General features: G+C 34.8%; 1 protein-coding gene across 9 annotated transcripts in view; it reads right to left on the reverse strand.

The window, feature by feature from the left end:
- The window catches only part of Nfib (nuclear factor I B), a 228,092-nt gene that overhangs the window by 73,080 nt on the left and 132,392 nt on the right, over positions 1-22,620 (reverse strand). For all 9 annotated transcript variants that reach the window (XM_048350549.1, XM_048350717.1, XM_048350377.1 and 6 more), the window contains exon 3: positions 15,379-15,432. In XM_048350549.1, the coding sequence (XP_048206506.1) occupies positions 15,379-15,432 (54 nt within the window). The remainder of the gene's footprint in view (positions 1-15,378; positions 15,433-22,620) is intronic.

Consider the following 22,620-nt stretch of genomic DNA (forward strand, 5'->3'; position numbering starts at 1 on the left):
ATGAGGAGATGAGTTTATTTCACACTAACTCTTTACCAGTCTTGTAACATCCAATACTACAACTAACCCAGGTTTTCTGTGGTGATGTTGTGAAACATAGCTCTATTGTCAGTTTCTTAACTGATCTGATTGCCCATTTGTGGGTTTAGGAGAGGTAGAGAACAAGGATGAAAGAGCTGACATTGATTCAGATGCATTGTGTTCATATATTTGCATGGTGAACTGAAAGCCTTTTGTACAACTACTTAAAGATAATAAAAAATAAGGTTGGAGACTGATTATGAAATAGAAATATTAAGTGCTGCAATTTTTCTGCAGAGATTATCAATCTATAGCCATGGTTAATATTAATTTAGAATTAAGTTTATCCCTCAATATGAAGTGTAAATCTCTGCTGAAAAGATTTGATGGTCCTGGGAGGGAGAAATTTCTGAACTTTAACATAATCTGATGGCTTAATAGGTTCTTAGGTTTTTTTCAGTATTTCCTTTGTTTTTAAAACGTTTTCCTGCATCTCTCATAGATAAAAATGTGTTCACTGCCTTGACTGAGCTGACCATTACACAGATATAAATATATGTCAAAACTCATCAGATTGTAAATTTCAAATCTATATAATTTGTTGCATTTCAATTACATATGCATAAGCTATGAAACTCTTATTTTTAATGTCAAGAATTTAAAACAACCTTATGTTTCATAAATTAAAATCCCAATTTTTTTTCTACTGGCATATCTATATCTTTCTATTTAGAATGGGAAAATTTTCAAAGTATTACTTTTATGACTGTACATGGAATATTTTAGGTGACCATTTACTTGACTATTTTCTTACTGCTTGTCATTTTAGGTTATTTTGTATTTTAAAATATATAAACAGTACTGCTACTAATGTGCTCACACACAAATCTTTGTCAGCACTTCTCATAATTTCTTTAGAATGGAGTTCCCAGAAGTCAGGTTCCTAGGTCAAAAGGCATAAACTCTAACAGTTCTTCTTACACAGTTTAGGCTGCTTTCCCCAAGGTGTCTTGACACACTCTCTAGGTAGGTCACAAGCAAGTCCATCTTTCCACCCCAACTTCAGAGTAGCAGAGATGTTCCAAATTCGAGTAGGAAAATGTTATTACATAATGCTATCATTTTTATTTACTTAAGAAAAATCTGATTGTTTTCAGATACATATGCATTATTTCTTTGTGAAGAACATGCAAAATGGAACATTTGAAAGAACAAATGTTAAAAATAGGTCAATCAGAAATTATGAAAAATAGGAATCTTTTATACCTAATAGTGCCCATGCCCTAAGTTCAAGCCCCATGACCAACCATTAAAAAAAAAAAATCTTCATGATGATTAGTTTGGAAGCAGAGCTGTGGCTCAAAGTGGTAGAGTGCTACCCTTGAGCAAAAAAGCTCAGGGATAGCACCTAGGCCCTGAGTTCAAACCCCATGACAAACAACAACAACAAAATCATATAGATTCACTTTTTTTTTTTTATTTTTTTATTTTTGGCCAGTCCTGGGGCTTGGACTCAGGGCCTGAGCACTGTCCCTGGCTTCTTCTTGCTCAAGGCTAGCACTCTGCCACTTGAGCCACAGCGCCACTTCTGGCCATTTTCTGTATATGTGGTGCTGGGGAATCGAACCTAGGGCCTCATGTATATGAGGCAAGCACTCTTGCCACTAGGCCATATCCCCAGTCCCCACATTTTTTTAATTATGTTCTTGCTTTCTTTTCCTATTACTTAAAAAAAGATTCACTTCTTAGTTTTCTCTTTCTTTCCTTTTTTAAAAATGTATATTAGTCGTACAAAGGGATTTTGCCATGATATTTCACATGTGCATATATGGTTTTGATCAGCTTAACCCCCTTAAATTGCTCTCTCTACCCAGCTTCCCATCTCCTCTCTAAACATTTTCAATAGTTTTCAGTGAGTTTCATTATGTAATTTTCTGACATACACCAATACATTTTGATAATATTCACCTCACAATTATCTTCTTCTCCATATTTAGTCTAAACAGACCAACAATTACAATTATGTTTTATATGTAATATATACATACATATTTTAGATCTACAGTCTATATAACATCACAAAGAATATGAATTTAAAGTTAACATTTTCCTTAGTTTGTTTTTTTTACAGTACTAAGGATTACACTTAGGATTTGTGTTTCTAGGCAAGGCAAGCAGCTCAGTTTTTTGGGTTGGTTTTGTTTTGTTCCTGAGACAAGGTCTTACCAACTATGTCTGAGCTAGCCTTGAACTTCATAATCTTCCTCCTTCTACTTCCTAAGTAGCTAAGATTATAGGAGTGTGTCACCATACCTGGATCAAAGTTAATATCTAACATTAATTTAAATTCACTTTCTTATTAAATATGAAGTGCAAATCTTTGATGGTGATTATAATGACCTGAGAGTCAGAAATTAAATACAACATTTAATATGTACCCCAAGGTAATTTTTATCTCTTCAAATTTTTACACTCAACAGGGCAAATATTTTATAGTTTACTGAGCTATATTTATTTTATGGTATATAAAATTATATGTATGCCTTTTATCTTGACTGTGGGTATAGAAGACACACCTCCCTGCATTAGACCACAGTACTTAGAAAGGCTCTAGAGGGAGACTTGCAAAACTCTCAGGCAAGTTTCTGTACTTTCCATTTCCCTTCTCTAAAAGAGAGATGAAAATCATGGTATCAAAAAGCCAACATAAAAGCTACATATTACTTTCAACAGTAAACAGGTATGCATTTCATTTTAAGATCAAAGAAAGACAAGAGAGGTGCCCAAATTAAAAAAGAAATAATAAAACACAAAGAATAAAAATGCAATGTAGAAAAAATAAGGAAATAAGGCTTAAAAACACATAAGTATAAAGCAAAATAGAAGAAATAAAATCAAATGTATTAGTCATTATAATAAATATATGTGGACTGAGTTTTCCCCAATTGAAGAAAATAAGATTTAGCTATTTTTAAGGAATACACTTATGAAAAAATTATAACAATAAAGAAAAATGGTCAATAAATATGCAAAGAAAAATCAGGCAGATTTGAACAAAAAGCAGGCAGTGTTCATTAGCATTGGCTAAGAGAGAATTTAACATGAATTTTAATGAAGAGAATAAAAATCGCCATGAATGGGTGAAAAGCCTGATTAACAAAGACTTTCTGTTAGTGCCCTGTGCTCATTCACTGATGAACCTCAATGGCACACCACAAAAATTAGAAGTATATAAATAAAAAACTAGTAAAATACAAAGTAACTTAATAAAATTACAATCACTAGTGGGGATCAGAAGTCAGGGAGAATTTTTAATATATCTTCTTTAGAAGATAAATATAACTACTAGACTATATTATACAAAATTAGCTATGCTTTACTAACAAGGCCATTGAAACATTAAAAAAAAAAGATTATTCTCTTTGACTAGATACAACTTTAGTCCATCTTTGAAATGGAGACTTCCTAAAGCAATGGCATTACTTTCAACTGTGGCAAAGAAAATTAACAGTAAATAATAAGAAGTGAGTAAATACTCTAAACCACTTGTAAATTAAGAAAATAAATAATAAGCAGAAGATAAAACAAAAGTAAAAAATATGAAGTATCTAGAAAGCAATGAAAAGTAAATGGCAAGGGAGAATTATTTACCAAAAAAAAAAAAGAAATTAATTATTCACCATGAATGATAGAACAAAACAATCTAAGAAAAATTAAAAAGACAGAATTGAAGATAAAAGCTGAAATTAGCTTTTAGGGGGGTGGAAGCTAAATTAGCTCTTAGGAAAATATTTAAAATGATACATAAAACAAACAAAATTTTCCGAAGAGATGAGCAAGGCAGAAAAACCACTTGCAAAAAGAAAAAAAAATACTTTTTAAAAAAGAACAAGAGAAAGCAAAAATATACAAGTGTAAGAATTAGAAAGGAGACATAACCATCAAAACCAAATGCATTAAAAGAAGCATAAGAGGATAACACATACAACTTATTGACCACAGCTCTGAAAACTTAAATGGGCAATTACTTGGTAAAATAAAAGTAACCAAAATTGCAAAGAAGTGGAAAACCTGAAATAGACCAATTACCTTAGTGCAGTGGTTCCCAAAATTTGCTCAGCATTGGAACCACCTGGGGTTCTTGAAACCAATTTATGCTTGGCTTCCAACCCAAGCTATTCTGATTTAATTCCTCCAGGGTGAGACCTGGCTATGAGGGCTTTTCTAAAGTTTCCCCAAATGATTCACATGTGTAACACAGTTTGGGAACCATTATGCTAGCAGTGAACCAGTAGAACACAAAGCACTGGCACATCCTGGCAATTTCTTATAACCAAAGGACAGGCTCAACTCCAGACTCTGGAACCAGTCAGCAGCTTCACGAGAGCTGCAGGTGGCCCATGTGTACTTTAGAGTTTGTCAACTCTAAAACAGAAGAGAAAGGTGATTAAACACCCCCTTTGGAGATAGCACCAAATCCAGGTGGGTGCACAGATGGATTTTATCTATGAATCTTTAAGTTCCAATGTTATGTATACTTTCTCAGGTCTTTGAAAATGATAACAAACTTCCTGAGTTGGAAACCTCTCTGACTCATGTGTATGACCCCAGAGACGTGGGAGACAGAGATTGGGAAAAACATAGCTCTTATTTTGATGAATAAGCTGACGATGGTGATATTTGTCTGTGATCTCAACTATTCCTGAAACAGAAATTGGAGGATGACAGTCCAAGGGTAGCTCAGGCAAGACCTCAAGATCCCTATCTTTTCCTGTTTTTGGTTTTTTTTCAAGTCATTAACAAGTAAGTTTGATTTTTTAAATTTGACTTTTTGCTGATTAAAAAATCTAAAATTCAAATATCCTTCCTAACTTCTTAGTCTTGAAAATACTGTGGCAACATGTTTAAGATATAAAGCATGAAGTAAGTAGAGGGAGTTTGTAGCAGGAGCAAGAATTTCAGCAAAAGGGCAGGAGTGTGGCACTAGTTTATGCCCTCTTGAAAGTCTTCTGGAACTAGGCGCAATAAAATTCATTAGGTACCTACAACAAAATGTTAAGATTTATTTAGACTCTATGGGACATCATTTAGGACATCACAAAACCTTAAGATCTGGTTATGATGTTAAGAAAAACAAAAACATCAATAAATCTCTACCTTATCAATTAACTAGTACTTTCCATTATACTGTGAGAAGGGGAACTTTGAATGGCATTTAAGTTACGCTGTGATAGTATGCCAAGTTCATCCCCAATCTGTACAAATAAGTACTTGGCATTATCAGAAGTTGCTATAGAGCAGCCATATTAATTAGGTGGAAGAAGCTTTCTTCATCACTGATCTGATCCAGTCCCTCAGGTACTCTTGTTCACAATCTCCACATTCATCCCAACTGAGCCTCTGGACACTAACGATTCATGTTCAATCATCTCCTCAACCTCTGCTAACTTCTAACTGCTGCAGCTACTAAGCCCACACCAAGGGATTCACATATGGTCTGCAATACTAGTATGCTAGGAGACCCAGACTCGGTCCTGATGATGGGTCCCAACACAAAGCTTTCTCCTTGTAGCAGTTAAAGCTTAAACAAATATAGATGCGATATTTTCATTTGATCATTTCTTATTTTATCAAAAAGCAATGTTCATTAATAAACTGTTATTATTCATCAGAGTTGGGGAAGATGAAGTAAGGGTACTTGAAAAGTACTAATCATGAGTTAGATTTACTACTGACTTCAGCTTTGGACTCATGAAAAAATTAAGTTTTAACTATTTGTCAATAACTAGTTGGGACCTTGTACAAGTCTTTTAACCTTGTGGTATTTTTATAAATGAAGAAGTTAGAGAGCAATTTATAAGCATTATAAGTATATCTAATATTTCTTGAATAATGTTTGAAAGTATGCCATGCAAAAAGTAAACTGAAATAAATTTATCATTAAATGTTATTTATTGGAGAAGACATTTTCAGTGGCTTGAGATATAAAAGAGTAAACACAATGGAAGCAGAGAAATCCAGTATTTCCTTGGGGAATCCAGTAAGATGCTTATAATAGTTTGAATATTAAATAAGAGGAGTTCATAGTGTGCATATTGCCATCACAGCAGAAGAAAGAGCATATCACATACCACATAGCAGAAGAGAAAGAAGGAGATTTTTTTGTCTGGTGTTGAACGCAATTATAAAGGATAACACAGGATACAGGTTTCTTTTTTTTTTTTTTGACTCATAAACTCTATTTTCATTAACAATTCTTTAGAAACATACCAAATCATATATTTATAAATATATACAAAATTAATTTTTGTTAATGAACAATTAAAAGTCAACAACCAAAATGCCTATGTATAGAAAATTAAGTATATTAATAAAAATTAAATATATTAATAAAAATTTCTATACTATGCAAGACATCCCAATAATTTTTAATTATTAGGTAGACTTGTAGAAGAGTCCTGAAGATACCTTTGATAAAATTGCTAAGTTAAAAAAAATTAGTACAGGGCTGGGGATATAGCTTAGTGGCAAGAGTGCTTGCCTCGTACACATGAAGCCCTGGGTTCAATTCCACAGCACCACATATACAGAAAATGGCCAGAAGTGGCGCTGTGGTTCAAGTGGCAGAGTGCTAGCCTTGAGCAAAAAAAGAAACCAGGGACAGTGCTCAGGCCCTGAGTCCAAGCCCCAGGACGGGCCAAAAAAAAAAAAAAAAAAAATAGTACAACATGAATGTTTTCAGGTTTGGTAAAAAGGCAAATTCACAAATGAGTATGCACATGTATTGAAAAAAATTAGTAGGTGCATAAAAAAGAAATTGATGTGTATACATGCATAAATTCATATACATACCAAAAAAAAAAAAAAAAAGATGTCCAGGGAACTAGAAACCAAGCTGGCATGGCTTTCTCTAACAGAGATATTAGCAGTATTTGGATTCAGTCCTCTTTCCCTAACAAGCACCTATCACAGTTCTTTTGCAATAGGAAAACTAGTCAAAGAATAAGGGCATGAAGGTCAAGCCTCATCCCATCTTAACCCTGAACCATCACACCAAAACTGCATCCTCATCTCATGGGTGGCACCTCCTGGTTTCTAAGTAGTGAGCATTAGGAACCTTCAAGTGAGTCAGATTTGTGTTTTACTAAGTATATTCCTACATAAGATTAGACAAGGGGAAAGAAGGAAGCAAGAGAGGAAGCAACAAAGAGGTTGAGAAAAAAAAGGAGCAAAGAAACTAGCAGAAGAGACAATAATAAGATTTTTATACAATTTAGGCAAGAAACAGTGTTTAGAGTGCAAGCAAAAACAGTAGAGCTGAGAAGTAAATTCAAGAAACCTTTCAAAGCAAAGTATGTGCAAGACAAGTCACAGAGGGTCCTTGAGAGAGGAACTGTGACCTGCCCTAACCATGGAATTCTGGTTATAGTGTAGTAGCTTTAAGACATTTTAAACGGGGGGGGGGGGGGGGGGGGAGGGGGGAAGTAATTTTGGAAAATGTTAAATTTGACTTACACATGAGATATCTAGGGAAAGATGTCAAAAAAAAAAAAATAGTTGAGCCAGGAGCCAGTGGCTCACATCTGTAATCCTAGCTACTCAGGAAGCTGAGATCCCGAGGACTGCAGTTCAAAGCCAGCCCAGGCAGGAAAGTCCATGAGACTCTTATCTCCAATTAACCATCAGAAAACCAGAAGTGGTGTTGTGGCTCAAAGTGGTAGAGCACTAGCTTGAGCTGAAGAGCTCAGGAACAGTGCCCAGGCCCAGAGTTCAAACCCCACAACCAAAAAAAAAAAAAAAAAGTATTTGAAACTGTAGATCTGAAACATTAAGAGAAATATTTACATTTGAGAGAAAAATTATGTATTTTAAAATCATAACAGGTACTAAGAACACATAGAGTATTAAAGTCAAAATTCTAGTTACAACGAGAAAAGAAATCGTTATAATTACTGGCAGAAAACACCAATACCTGCAGTACCAGGAGAGGTATAAGTTTAAACAGACTATGGTCAACTAATTCTGCAACTACTCAAGAATACGCAAGCAGGAACAAGCTAAAAATGAACTACTGGGCACCCACCACCCAATAAAAAGTCATGAATTTAGAGACTCACTTCAGTGGAGACAAGCTCAGGTGCAGGAGAAGTCAAGATGGAATTTCTCTTATGTCATGGAAAACAAGAGAGATGAGAAATTGGTTGAAGAAGTTTTAATGAGAAATCAGTTGTCAAAGAGTCAACAGGAAAAAAAGAAAGATAATGAGAAGCTAGAAAATAGTAAAGTAAAAGCAAAAATTTCAAGGAGATGAGGAAAGTTGATGGCTTCAGAAAAACCCCACTGAGAAGTAACTGGGGAAAATATTCATATAATGACCCTGCAAGGCTCTAATAGAAAAAATCTTGCCAGACAAAAATCATCTCCAACAATACATTTTTCTCTTTTCTATGAATATTAAAAACTATGTAACAGAAGTGCTAAATTCCCATTCCCTGCATGGGGAGAAGGAAATGTTTCTCTTTCTCTCTACTATAATCTTGCTATTGAACCTTCTAGCAGGCTCCAGCCTGCTATTTTCCTAAATCTTGTACTCGCCTTCCTTTTTATCTTTCTACTAAATTTCTTGTGTTGCCATTAAAACCAAACAAACAAAACTTGTATACCAAAAAACCATTTTCCTTTTCTTTTGATCCCAAAAGTCAGGCAATAAAAATTCTGTTTCATCAATATCCTGGAAACAGGCACCTGGAAACATGCCTGTAATTGTAGCTACTCAAGAGGCTGAGATCTGAGGATCGCAGCTCCAAGCCAACCCAGGCAGAAAGGTCCCCAACTCCCCTCACCCCCATGACTCTTATCTCCAATAAACCACTCAAAAACAGGAAGTGGTGCTGGGGCTCAAGTGGTAGAGAGCGACTCAGCACAAAGAGGCTCAGGGACAGTACCCAGGCCCTGAGTTCAAGCCCCGAAACTGACCAAAAAAAAAAAAAAAGAAAAGAAAAGAAAAAGTACCAGGAAACAATTTTTTTGTCTCTTTTACAAAATCTCCTGTTCTATTCTGTTTTCTAATCACAGTTTTTCAGTTTTCTAGTCTATTTTCTCTTCTATTCTACTTTATGGAGCTTACCATGCCCTGTAACTTTGACAAGACATTTCTTTTCAAGTCAACTTAGTTTCACATCAAATGACACTTCCTGCAGGAAACCTTCTTGATCAACCCAGCTGGAGAAAAAGTGGGATGACAAACTCTTCACTATCCAACGCCTGCAAGTCACCAGGTGTGCTCTTGTTGCTGCCCCTCACAACTGACTTGGATATAATGGACTGTGCTGAGCTGATGGCTCCTTCTTCTCATGATCCTCAGTATCACTGTGAAAGATGGAGCCTGGATTCAGGGGGAAAATATCATTCCGAAGTCCACACTCTTTCCTGCCATCACACTTCTTATAACTCTTGCAAATAGTGTTTCACAACTTCCAACTCTCCCACGACACTTGAATGATAGCACTAAGTAATATTTAATCTCGATCATACATATTGATATAATATTATTTAGAAAGAACAAAGGTCACTTGAATTCAACTTAAAAGACTTTCTAAAACATGAAGCCCAGTACCAGAAACACAAGTGCTCAATAAATAAATACTGGATAAAATATTTACATAGGGCTACCTCTTACTGAGTTGTTCATGATTCTTGGTGTGGCACTGTATATTCCCAACCTCTCAGGGGTAAATGCTCCTAATTTTGAGCTACTTAAGCCATACATACCATCAATGTCTGGGTTGTAACATTTAATTCTGACCTCAGATGCCAGTTGACAATTAATATTGCTACTGCTTGATATGGTAGGTGACTGAGAAAAACAGGGGAAGTCTCTTTCTCTCAGGACCTTATGGGATATTTCTAAATTGTCTTCCTTTTTTTTTTCAAATTAAATATTACAAGTAATCAGGCTAGCTCCACAGTAAAGGCTGGGCAGAATGCCAACTGCTGTTTAGACCAGTCTTTGAAGAGTGAGTTATATATAAGTACTCAGAATGTTGCCTGTAAAAAATAAGTAGCTGAGGGCTATGCACCCTTCTGGCTTTTTAAGAGTAATTTGTGAACAGAGCACTTCCCTCATTTTATCCTGTTTTCACTCTGAATCCTGTCTTAAATTTGAACATTTAAGGACTTTATTGAATTTAATGTCTTCAAACGAGTAGGAAGATAAAGAAGAAAAGTATTTCTGAAACAAAATCTGTTAAGAAAAAAAAAAATCCTTTGATTTTTTGACTGGCACAGACCTCATTCTTAAATTACTTAAAAGCTTTACCTACGATGTCAGGTCCTAACCACTGTTAGCCAATACTTTCAGTGTCTATCTATTTATACTTTTATGAATAGAAAGCCTGTTTATAGTTTATTGCATATTTTCAAGTGCCAAAGTTTAAAATTACTTTCAGGATCACTGAATAGTGCATTTTCTCCCATTTAAAAAAAAAATCTTGATTTTGATAGATATAATAAACAAGAACATGAGAACATTAATTAAGAAGTGAATGGGACATGATTTCTTAAAATAAGACTAAATGTCTTCCTTTCTTTGACTCTGGGTGCGGTATTCTAGGAGAACACATGATCTTTGATGACCTCTGAAAATTTACTTGCCTTCAGAGCAAAATGGCCAAGAAAAAAATGCCTTATTATTTCATCAACTATTAGAGTATTAAGTTTGTCCCAGCTTCTAAAATTTGAACATGTAAAATGAAAAGTTACATAAATCTGGGTGCTAATGATCTCACCCGGTGACCACCAGTACAGCAGGTATAGAGCTAGCTTTCTTAATAATTATTAGATATTTTCACATGTCTTACGACATCCATCTGTCAGCTTCAGTTTCAGCATTTATAAAATACAGTTGCAAAGAGATAAACCTCAACATTTTTATGATTTCAAGAATTGCTTAAGTCTAAGAGAAGAATGTTGCCAAGATTAATAGACCTTCCTTGTTTAATCTGTTCAATTACTTGCTTAGTTCAGTTCCTATTCCAGAGAGGAGAAAGTGATTTGTCTGAGGTATATCCAGTATATAGTCCTAATGGTTTTCAGAAGTTTGTCCAGCTACATGTAAATGTTAAAACATAAGCAGAGCATTTACATACTGAAAAGGGAAGAGAAAGAGGGGGAAGAAGAAAAGGAGCAGAACAATGAGGTGGATATGTCTAAATCCATGTCATGTGAGGTAAGAAAGTTTTAGTTTATGGAATTTAAATACTTTAAAATTTTATACCATAAAATTTGCAAAAACTTTCAACATTTCGTTGTTTTATTACCAGCCAAGGGAGAGTTCCCCACAAAACTACAGCCTTCCTGAACTCCAAAAATGAGACTTGGAATTGATTTATAGGCAAAAATCTGACTTCTAGATTGCCTTGTTTTCCTTGGACATTGTCCATTCTAGCATTAAGCAACGGATTTAGTTTGGGAAATCTAAGAGATCATAGTCCAAGGAATGTGGAGACACAACATAATAAAGCAAGTCAAAGTTAATCGTAATCCAATCACACAATTCCTATAAGAAGCAGTGGAGTTTTAAGTTCTTGGAAATAAAATTTTATCTAAGTCAAAGGCCCTAAATTAACAGTTTGTCATTGTCTGGTTCATGATAATTGTTGACAATAGTTAGAGGATCCTGTACTTTTATTGCTTAGAACAGATTAACATGATATTCAATAAGAAATAACTGGATACAGAGATGTAATATTTGACTCCATCACAAGCAAAGGAAGTATGCATCATTTAAAAAATAAAGTGGCCTAGTGCTATTGAACAAGATGGCTGTGTCATGACATTGGGTATCATCTGATTTTTTTCCCAGCATTTTAGCTTTAAAAGAATGTAACAAATAAGGAAATCAAACATTAAGTCCTAAATATTTAAGGAAAAATGCAATAGACTATGTAAATATTTCTATAAATAGAAAACATCAAAATTGAATTTTTAAAAATAATTACATATTCTTAAAAATAATGCCACATATTCTTCCTCCCAAAATGTATTTTTGATTGCTTGTGGAAAAATATTCCAAAAAATATTCCAAAAAAATTATTCCAAAAAATATTTCAAATAAAAAACACAAGCTAAACACTCAAGGGCTTATGTATAATGATAATACTACAATTTTTTAGGGTTTTAGAGTCAACCTTCAAGAATTCTGAAACAACAAAGAGTAACCTCCAAGTCAGACAGCCAGGTCTGATTTGAAAGAAAAGCAATATAAGGAAAGAGGGGTACATTGGACTTGTGGATAGATGCATGCATCTGCACTTATGGGATGACTGGATAGGATTCCACCTTCTTGTCAAGAATCAGCAAGATTCCTAAAAGAATCAGCAAAAGAATCAGCAAGACACCTTGTCTCAAAGGGCCTGGATTTCTGGCATTTCTTCTCAAGTTGTAGGGCAAAAAATGCAGGAGTATATGACAGTGATTTCCATGTGCTATCCCTCAACCAGTGGGAAGCCACCAGTGATAAGAAAGTGTGGGTAAGCAAAGTGATCTCTTTTACAACTTTAGTTTCTCTTTGTGATGGCAGTACAACTGCAGAGTGATTTGATTTGTTTCACTATGTGACATTGGACTGAATTTTCCAATATGGACTATGCCTTCTTGAGATTCTGACTCTCAACCTTGGAAATTCCACATTGCAACCAAGGACAGAATAGAGAGATGAAAACAGCCTACTTATGACAACAAAAAAAATAGATAAATATGATGCTTTGAATTTCTCAAGATACTTACAATTATGAAAGCACTTCTAATAATATATGTAGTTTATCCCAGTTGACTACCAAACAAAAACTTTAATAAATTCTAGTTTCTTGAACTTAAAAAGGAAGAAAATATTCTCTATGCCTAGTGGCTTCATCTATTTCAAGTTATTAGGGAACAAAAATTCCTTAATAAGTTTTTAGGTTAAGCCCATAATATGATAATACATGAAGTTAAAATAATAGAAGGCATTTGAATGATCAAAGAAATCCCAATTAATTCCATTGGATTTGGGTATTATGTATATTTTATTATGTTCTAGATTTGAAATCTGTTAAGTAGTATACAATGTTTACGTAATACTATTTTTAGAGTGTTTTGTGGGGCAGGGAGGGCAGTCCTGGGGCTTGAACTCTGGGCCTTGGCACTGTCCCTGAGCTTCTTTTGCTCACGGCTAGCACTCTACAACTGAGCCACAGTGTCAATCTAGGTTTTTCCGAGTAGTTTATTGGAGATAAGGGTCTAGAAAACTTTCCTGCCTGGGGTTGGCTTGGAACCAGGATCCTCTGATCCCAACCTCCTAAGTAACTAGGATTATAGATGTGAGCCACCAGCACCCAGCATATTTTTACCTAATCTTAAAAAACTATTTATCTATAACATTTTCACTTCATGATAGCAAATTCTCAGTGAATACTTCAAAAAGGAAAAAAACTATGTGTTCAGTTATTAGTGTTTTTGTTTGCAATTCTTTTTGAAAACAGAAAAAAATTAAGAGATGTTACTGTATGTAGTGGAAGAAAAATTTAACCAAGCATGGTAAAATATTTTAAAATTTTATTCTACTAAATTACATAACTATACAAAGGTTATTTATCCAGCTCAAGTAGAGAACATTTTAGATGAGCATAATTCCTTGGGTACATGTTCAGAAATGCACTTCAGCATTCACTACTTTATTAATATCAATCAAGTTGTCATTCAAATGTAAAAAGCCATATCCTTTGTTTAGTCTGACTTATAATCTTATCAATTCCTTCTCTTCAAAAAACAAAATTTTTCCACTCATTTTTTGAAGATGTGAAAGAAGCTTTTAAATGCTTGGATATAATACACTTACGTGAAAAAAATATTAGTGAAGTAAAATGAAGAAATATTTGTAAGTTAAGGATATTTTAACTTTTCAACTCCAGAACATTTCTGACAAAATGTGTCATACTCTGAAGTTTTTCTTTTTGGAAAAATAACTAGAATAATTCTAATCTATCTATGCAGAAAATGAATTTAACTAGAAATTTCTTTAAAATTGTTCAGATTTTTTTGTTCAATTTTCTTTGGATTGGTAGCAATCGAATTTATGAAGAAAAAAATCAACTTAGTATATATTTTCAGGATGTATTAGGATTTTTAATGTTTGACATATAAACTACATTTGCAGTATATGATTTTCTACAATATAGAATAACTTACTAAGTATAATAGAACAAAGATGATTATTGTAAGATAAAAATAAAGAATAAAATAGAGATTGTTGTTAGGAAGAAAAAGAAATTTGTTTTCAATTTTACATTAATTTTTATATTTATCTATTTGCTGTATTTTTCTAATATCTTGCCTAATATATTTTCATGCACCTTAAGAGTTCTTTAGGGAGTTTAACTTCAAATTAGCTAAGCATCATTACGTAGAAGATACAACAACTAAAAACCTAAAACTGAGCCTACCTGAAAACCCTTATATTTATGATTTTTTAATAAACCTCATGGTTTGTTTTCAATAAAATAACACATGAGATTATTTCGGTAAGTAAAGGGAATGTGTGGCTGCCTTCGGATTTATTGTTTTGCTTTTCTTCTGTTAGTTTATTTTTAGAATATTCTTTTAACAAAATCATAGAAGCAATTAGAACTCATATAACAATGAGATCTAGAAATCCTTCCTTGCATGCAAAGTGCTCCACATATTTTTGAGGAAAAACAAAACAAAACATGAGAATAACTAAGTTGTAAAAGCCCACCATTTTCAAATCTGGAACAGCTTCTGAAAATAAAGAGGCAGCACACCTTATACTAAAGAAAAAAATCCTACTTTGATTATTTCCTGATTTGGGGGAACCAATAAAAACTTTACAGAATAAAAATTTCCACAAAGACGCTTCAGAAAAAAAGAAAACATTACCATCATAAGTGACTTTAAAGTAATTAGAATTGATGTTATAACTACAATGCAATTTTTTTTTTTTTACTTTTTCTTGTGAGTTAAAAAAAAACTTAAAAGATCTTCTGGCTTTCCAAACAGCAATGACTTTTAGCACCAAAAAAAGACATACAACTAAAATAGAGGCTTTTAAAGAAATTCTAACAAAAAATAAAGCATGGGCAATTAGGTAAATGCTAATGATCCCGATATATAAGTTTTGCCACTGTAATGATCTAAACACAATCACTTCTTAGGACCTAAACACAATCACATCTTGTACCCATCATACCTGCCTGCCAGAACAAAATAGGCAGCTGACTAATTACAGTGTATTTATCTGTACAGTGGTACCTTTGTTCTCCAACAATGTCAGAGTGCAAATGTCCTGGAACACATATTTACCTGGAGGATTCTTGGCAGGATCATTGTGGCTTGGACTTCCTGATTGTCCAGAATCTGTAAAGAAATCACAGAAAATGTTTTCTTCTTAATTTGTTTTGAAAGACTTTCACAATCCTCAGAAGGAATTCTTAAAAAAAAAAAAAAGAAAAAAGAAAAATGGAAAGGTACAACAATGAGGTTGAGTGTTTAAATACACTTTCCCAAGCCTTTTGACAGCAGCATTTTATTCACCAAACTGGATGAATGTCTATACATAATTCCACATCAAAAGAACCAACAAGTACTGTATTGGTCTATAATATTCTTAGGATGGAACAAGTCCTTTTTGAAACAAAAGGTCTAGGTACAGAGCCACTAAAATGGTTTGAAGGTTAGGCAAATATCAAGGCCAATCAGTGGAAATATGAAATAAAGCAAATACATCCCTTAAAAATGCAATCCAAATATAGTAAAACATACTTTTAAAAACCTGAAAATGTTTTATTCACAGAGTAAAATACGTAAAAATGACAGGCTGATTTTCCAGGATTTCACTCGCATGAACAAATATCCACTCCACTCATCTCCCAACCGACTGGATCCCAGCCCAGATTTGTCTACATCTCATAATAGCAATCGATTTGCAAACACTAGGAAAAGCATAAATTACTAGGTAGAAATCCAACATGGCTTTGTGGAGGGCAAATTGTTGGATCAATGTAATTTCCATCTGTGATAGATGGACAGACTTTTCAGATAAGGAGAATGGGATCAATGTGGGGTATTCAAATTCCCCATTCTACTTTATTTTTCACTGATGCTACAAACAGAAAAAAACAAAAATGGAGGCTATAAAATTGTTAGGCAACATGTATTTCCAGACTAATCCCAGACTGCCGTATTCTGCTCACTCCTCTTGCCTCTGTGTCCCCGCTGCATTTATCATGTGCCCCATAGTATTATACATTTCCTTGCAAGTTGCTTTGGAATCTTCTTTTATTGCTTCTAGCACTTACTACATTGCCCCAAGTAAAATGCATGCTTCTAAGCAGAAGCAGAGATTTTTCCCTACTTCTCTGGTATATGTATGCCTCAGTGTGCCCTTCATGATTGTGATCACACCAGACTTAGGGTAAATGTCAAAGGGACAGAAAGCTCAGATTCAGCAATCTTTTGCTTGCATACAAAAGACAATTTTAAATTTGCTAGCAAAATTCAACAATATGTGATCGGCTGGGCATTGGAAATGGCTCTAGAATCAACTGCCAGACACTAACAAGTCTTCCCTATGCCTGAGCCAGAAAAGAGACTGTCTTGTTAAGCACAAAAAAAAAAAAAAAGCCTGCATTTTTCATTAGGGTTACTCTGTTCTTCCAGGTGATTAGCATGTTGCAGTTGCTAGGTCTTCTTCTAAATGCAGAACATCTTCTTAGTTTCCTCCTGTATAAAACTTGGTTGTTGATTTCTGTACTTTGCCTTCTGCCTACTAGCTCTGATTTAATGGTGAGAACAGGCTAGTATCCTTCTCTCCATTTTTTTTTAAATTGGCTTCTCCTTTTTGCTCTAGAGCAAATTTTATGAGATCTTAGCAAACATATGTAGTGATTGCTACATTGTCCTCCAACTTGTTCTTGATTTCCTAAAATGAGAAAGTAAAGACACTAGAAAGACCATTCAGTTCTCAGGACTTAGCTAGACTCTCCAGACAGTAAAGATCTTCACTCTCAGCTTTCATAAATTCTTCTACTCCTGGAAATGAAGCAGAAGTCATCTTTCTCTTTCTACATTCCTACCAAAACAGGCATAATACTGGCTACTTTTCCAGTCCCAAAATATAGTGACATGAGAACTGTAAGTCATCTTTGTTTGCTACAGCTTTTATCTCTGCCATGAGTTCCTCTTAAAGAATGTCTTGGCATTTCTATGTATCACAACTGAATCTTCCAGGTGATTCTATGATGTTGAGAGATTCCCACTTACACAGCACATACCTACTGATCAGATCTCCCCATGCTTTCTTTTTCTCTCTCAAACTACCTCACATTTGTGAAAATCTAGTTATGCAGGTCTAGATATAACACAGCATTAGTTCAGTTAAACTTGTCATCAGCAGGCAAGTTGCAACAGCTGCCTCAAGTTAGGAACTGTAGACTCCATACGTGAGCCTATGACTCTATATGTTTAAGCATACCAACTACAAATTGGCACCACCATAACCCTTTCCCATCATGTGCTGTGAAGTCTGGGTCAATAGAGTAAAACTCATGACCAGGCAGAGAGGGGCAGACATGAGGAGGATTACAGTCCAAGGCCAACACAAGGAAAAAGTTAGCAAGACCTCCTCGCAATCAATCAGTAAGGCATGGTGGTATATGCCTACAATCCAAGCCAAATGAGAGACACAAAGAAGACTGAATTGATGCCAGCCTCAAGCAAAAATATGAGACCCAAGCCAAAAATAAAAATAAAAAAATAGGGGCAGACCTGTAGCTCAAGTGGTAGAACATCTACACAGCAAGTAGGAGGTCCTGAATTTAAATCCCAGTACTGCCCCATTCACCCCCAAAATCTAATAAAGTTTTGAGTTAACACAATGGCATCCCCTATTACCATTGAATAGAAAATACTATTCTTTTATTTTGTTTTCTTTTTGGTTGAAAGCTATTTTCTCTCCCAACAACTTACAGACCAAATTCTTCAACTGAAAAAAAATTATTTACTAGAGAAAAACCACAAGCCTCTGAGAAGGTTGAAGTGGATCCTAAATTTGAGTCACACATTCACTTTTTGTAACAATTCCACTTCCTAAAATGACCTGGTATTTTCTGGCATCCAATAACAAGTTTCCCTTTGAACTTGAATATCTATGTCCTCTCATCAAGCAAGATAGCCTACTCTGTCCCCAAAACATAGAAGATGACCCATCACAGACTCTAAGCAAGAGAACATTTGCCTGTCAGACTATGAATTCTAATAGAATCTACTCTCATGGCACCCCATATCAGTCACTTGAGTCCAGTGGTAGTAAAGGAAGGAACATGACTAAATTCTGTCTGTCCTAATGCAAGCTACTACACATGTCTGTAGGGGAAAAGGGGACAAACCTACTGAACCAAGGTGTGCCCACCAAGAGTTCTTAAGGGAATCATTTAGTACTGAACTCAATAAAAAGGAGGAAGGCACTGCTCTACTCCAGGGCACTAGATAAGAGTTGTCTGAAGTTGCTTTTCCAAATGCTGAAGACTTCTTGAGGAGCAAGGCTGGTAAGAATGGGTCAGTAGCCAAGAAACCCTTGGGACTTGAGTTTAGGAACCTATTGGTGCCATGAAGAGAAGGAAACGGAGTCTGGAAAGCAGCTGACTAAAATCAGTCCTCCTTTCTCTCTCTCTCTCTCTCTCCCCCTGTACCTTTCATTGCTTCTTCATTGATCTGAATCTGTATTTTCAACATGTCTATGTTTAGGTTTGACTGGCATAATCTAAACAGTTTCTCCCAAATCGTATGGCATGTTCCTTAGCTGGGTCACTATTCTGTCTCACAGCTTCTGGAGTGGTCATGATGCAATCTTGAAATCATACAAAGCCAAATGATCCTTCCATAGATAAAATGTTTCTGGGAACTTGGTCTTCCCCTAACTTCTCTACCTATGTTGGAAATTATTGTCATTGAACTCTACACACTAATTGGTGTGTTAAAGAGAGAGCAAAATCTCTCTACCAAGCAAATCAAACTCTAATGTTTTGGGGGAACCTGTTGGAAGTCCAGTGAAATGTTAAATATATAAGATAAAAAAAAAGTAATGGGCCTGTTTGTACTGAGCACTAACTTCTGAGTGAATGAGTTACAACTCTTTGAAGTGAGCAGATAATCAAATTGAGAAATACCTTTTGAAGATCATAATGTAGGCATAATTTAAATGAAAAACAGTAAGATTTTTGGACACTTCCTGGATCTAGATATTTGGTAACGTTTGGAACAAAACAAGCATTCCTAATGCTTATTATTTTATTAGTTTATGATAGTTTGTAATAATATCCTTTAGTTTATAATAATGTCCTTTAAATATTTTTTAAAGTAATAGATATTGTATGATGTTTAGAAGCTCAGAAGTGTCCCACAGAGATAAGAAAGCAAAATTGCAAAGTAGAGGAGAGAGGAGTACGGTATGGATAATCAAAGAGTAAGGTTACAGTCAGAAAAGAGTAAGCTCTGGTGTTCCATTGCAAATAGTGTTACTACAGGCAGTGACAATGTACCATACATATATCTCAAAAAGCTAGAAGGAAGGACTTTGACTGTTTTCACCATTAAAAACAAAAAAACTGGTGTTTGAGTTAGTATATCAAACCTAACTTAAATGTTACAATATGTATATAATGTATTAAATTTCCAGAATACTCCAGAATCATACAAATGGTATGTTTCATGTATTGATTTTAAAAGGTAATTTAAATTAAAATTAATAGATTATGTTACAAATAAGCATTTTAGGATGAAATCATTAACCTTTCTTAGGAGAGATGAACATTTCATAAAAGACATGAATAAGAAGGAGGTAAGTTGGGAACAGTGTTTTGAAAAACAATCCAATATGCTAAACTTTCTTATTGTTATCAAGATCATATTTATAAAGCCCAAAACAGATTAAGCTAAATACCTCATAAAATCATTATGTGTACTGCAGATATCTATACAAAGGACTCCAAAGGTGCTAGTATGCTCCTCAAGGAACTCTGATCTGGCCTAATATCAGGGTTATACCATAACATTTCAGCTCTTTCTGTATACCTATATTCCATGCTTCACACTCTACACATGATATCCTCCTTTGTTCACTCTATGGCCCCTGAAGTTGAGTCATCTCTTTTTCCTTTCTGAATATGAGACAAGGAGATGTTACCTTATTTAGTCTTATCTCCCTATATTTTGGAGATGATACCTGGAATATCTGTGTCAAATGAATAGAAAATCACTTGTCTATAAATTCTGGAGATGCATAAAGAAAAGTATGTGATGGGAGTCAAGTAGACAAACCTGGGCTATGGGAAAAGGGCAGATAAATCAATCCCAGAGCTGGAGCTCCAAAACCAATGTAAAGCTCAGTTCTGCTCCCTCACTTCCAGAATGAATATTAGTACACGCAATTGGTGGATAAGAAGCATTGTGTTGGGAATTACTTTGGCATTCTACCACAAAAAGAAGAGGTATTTGGTGTGGAGGTGAAAGAGACAGGACCCTCACTTGCAAATGGTGCCACGGAGCTACAGCTAGACTGTCTTTCTCCCCCTATGGGAAGCTCACTTCTGGAGTTCATTTAATTCCATAATATCATGGCTTGAGTATAAATAAGAAAATCAAATATGGAGTAGCACAATCCAATTTCAATTCATTTTGGTACAATGAAGTGACTGAACAAGGTAAACTGTAGGCACCCTTCTGCCTCTAAAATTATATGACTCTATAACAATATAGCTTTTATATCAAGGGGTATCAGAAGAGTAAATGAAACCCAAACTGTTACCCGTTAACCCACAGATAGCCTCTTGCTAGAAATAAAATTAGTCATCATGTGATAAAGAGCCCCTTTGTCATAGTCCTTTGCCTTCAGCAGGTAAAGAAATAGCCTATTGTCAACTAAAGAACACCAGGAGATTTTTTAAGAGCTTAAAACAAGCTCCTCTCTCTAAAACATTATTATAACTTTGAAAACAGTGTGGTTTTTTTTTTTTACAAAGTAAGTATATAGCATGACAGAGTCACTTTAAAAAGAAAAATAAAAAGAAAAATATTGGATATTAAAAAAGAAAGAAAGAAACTAAAGGGAAATGATACAAATGTGTTTACTTCATACTAGGGAAACAACAATAAACAAAAAACAGACAAAAACATCTGTATTTCAAGATGTAGAAGACAGAAGAGAAGATCTTAGGGGAAACCCTCTCTGTCCCTCTCCACTCTCTCTAACCACCATCCAGGTCTCTCACTCTTAGACGTTCTCTGTCTGCTCTGACTAGCTTCCCTGAGATTTAGAGGAAGTGAGCTTTACATAATTACTGTTGTTATTACCTAATCATCTTTTGTCCCACTCCAGTACAGTAAAAACATAATTTCACTTCTAACAGAGTGCTGCTTCATCAATTGAAGTGACACAAAACTATAGTTTTATAATATTTTCTTTTCTCTACTAAATATTTACTAAAATAATACAAAGATATAGGAAAATGCTTTCTTTCCTCTCATAAGAATGGAAAAAATGGGGTTTTCTCCTCTCTCTCCCTTTCTTTTGTGTCTACTTCTCTGCTTCTCTCTATTTCAGTCTTTGGAATTTACTTCACTGTAAAATTTAGTTAATCTCTACACAGCAGTAATTCTGTGGCATTGTTAATGGGGTCCTTAACATATTTTTGCTGAAGCTATATTTATTCCTGCACTAAACTCAAATCTGAGCAAGAAGACAAAACAAGCTTCTTTTTTCTTGGGGAGTGGGAGAGGAGGTTAGTTAGTTGAAGATGAGAATCTCACAGGCTTTCCTGCCCAGACTGGCTTCAAACTGGGATTCTCAGATCTCAGCTTCCTGAGCACCTAAAATTGAGGCACGAGTCACCATCACTCGACTTAAATCATGTGTTTCAATATTATTACCTCACCTCTGAAGGCCTACACCTTCAGTTCCGCCTATACATTGGTTAACATTGATCTTAAATATATGATGAAACAAAATGTGCAGTATCAAAAGAAGTTGTTATACTAAAGATCCTCACAGATAAATTAATTAACCAAGGGAAAATATAGAACAGAAGCATAGACAGATAATATGTCCTATTTCTTCTATTTCTTATCTCCATATATTCTAACCTGTTATATTATTAAACTGCCCTTTGAAGAGCCACTTTTTTGCTTAGCAGGAAATGAGATGCAAAGCATCATATTCCACAGATTAAAATAAGAATTTGCTCATGCTCAAGGCTGAAATTAATCCATAGAACCCCCCCCCACACACACACACATACAAACACTCACACCACAAAATTAAGGGCAAGGTGATCACATAGGCATCAAATCTGAGAGTAAACCACACATGTCCACAACAGGAGATACTCCTAACCAGAAGAGCTAACCACACTGACATCTCTAACCAGTGAATTTCAATACTGCATTAACCAGCTTCAAACTCCCAGATGATGTCTAGAATAATCAGATCTGACCTTTCAACCCCAAGATTAAGTCCAATGACTATGTACTGATCCAGAGATTAAGGTGAAT

The sequence above is a fragment of the Perognathus longimembris genome, chromosome 1 (genome assembly GCF_023159225.1).
Source record: "Perognathus longimembris pacificus isolate PPM17 chromosome 1, ASM2315922v1, whole genome shotgun sequence".
NCBI lineage: Eukaryota > Metazoa > Chordata > Mammalia > Rodentia > Heteromyidae > Perognathus > Perognathus longimembris.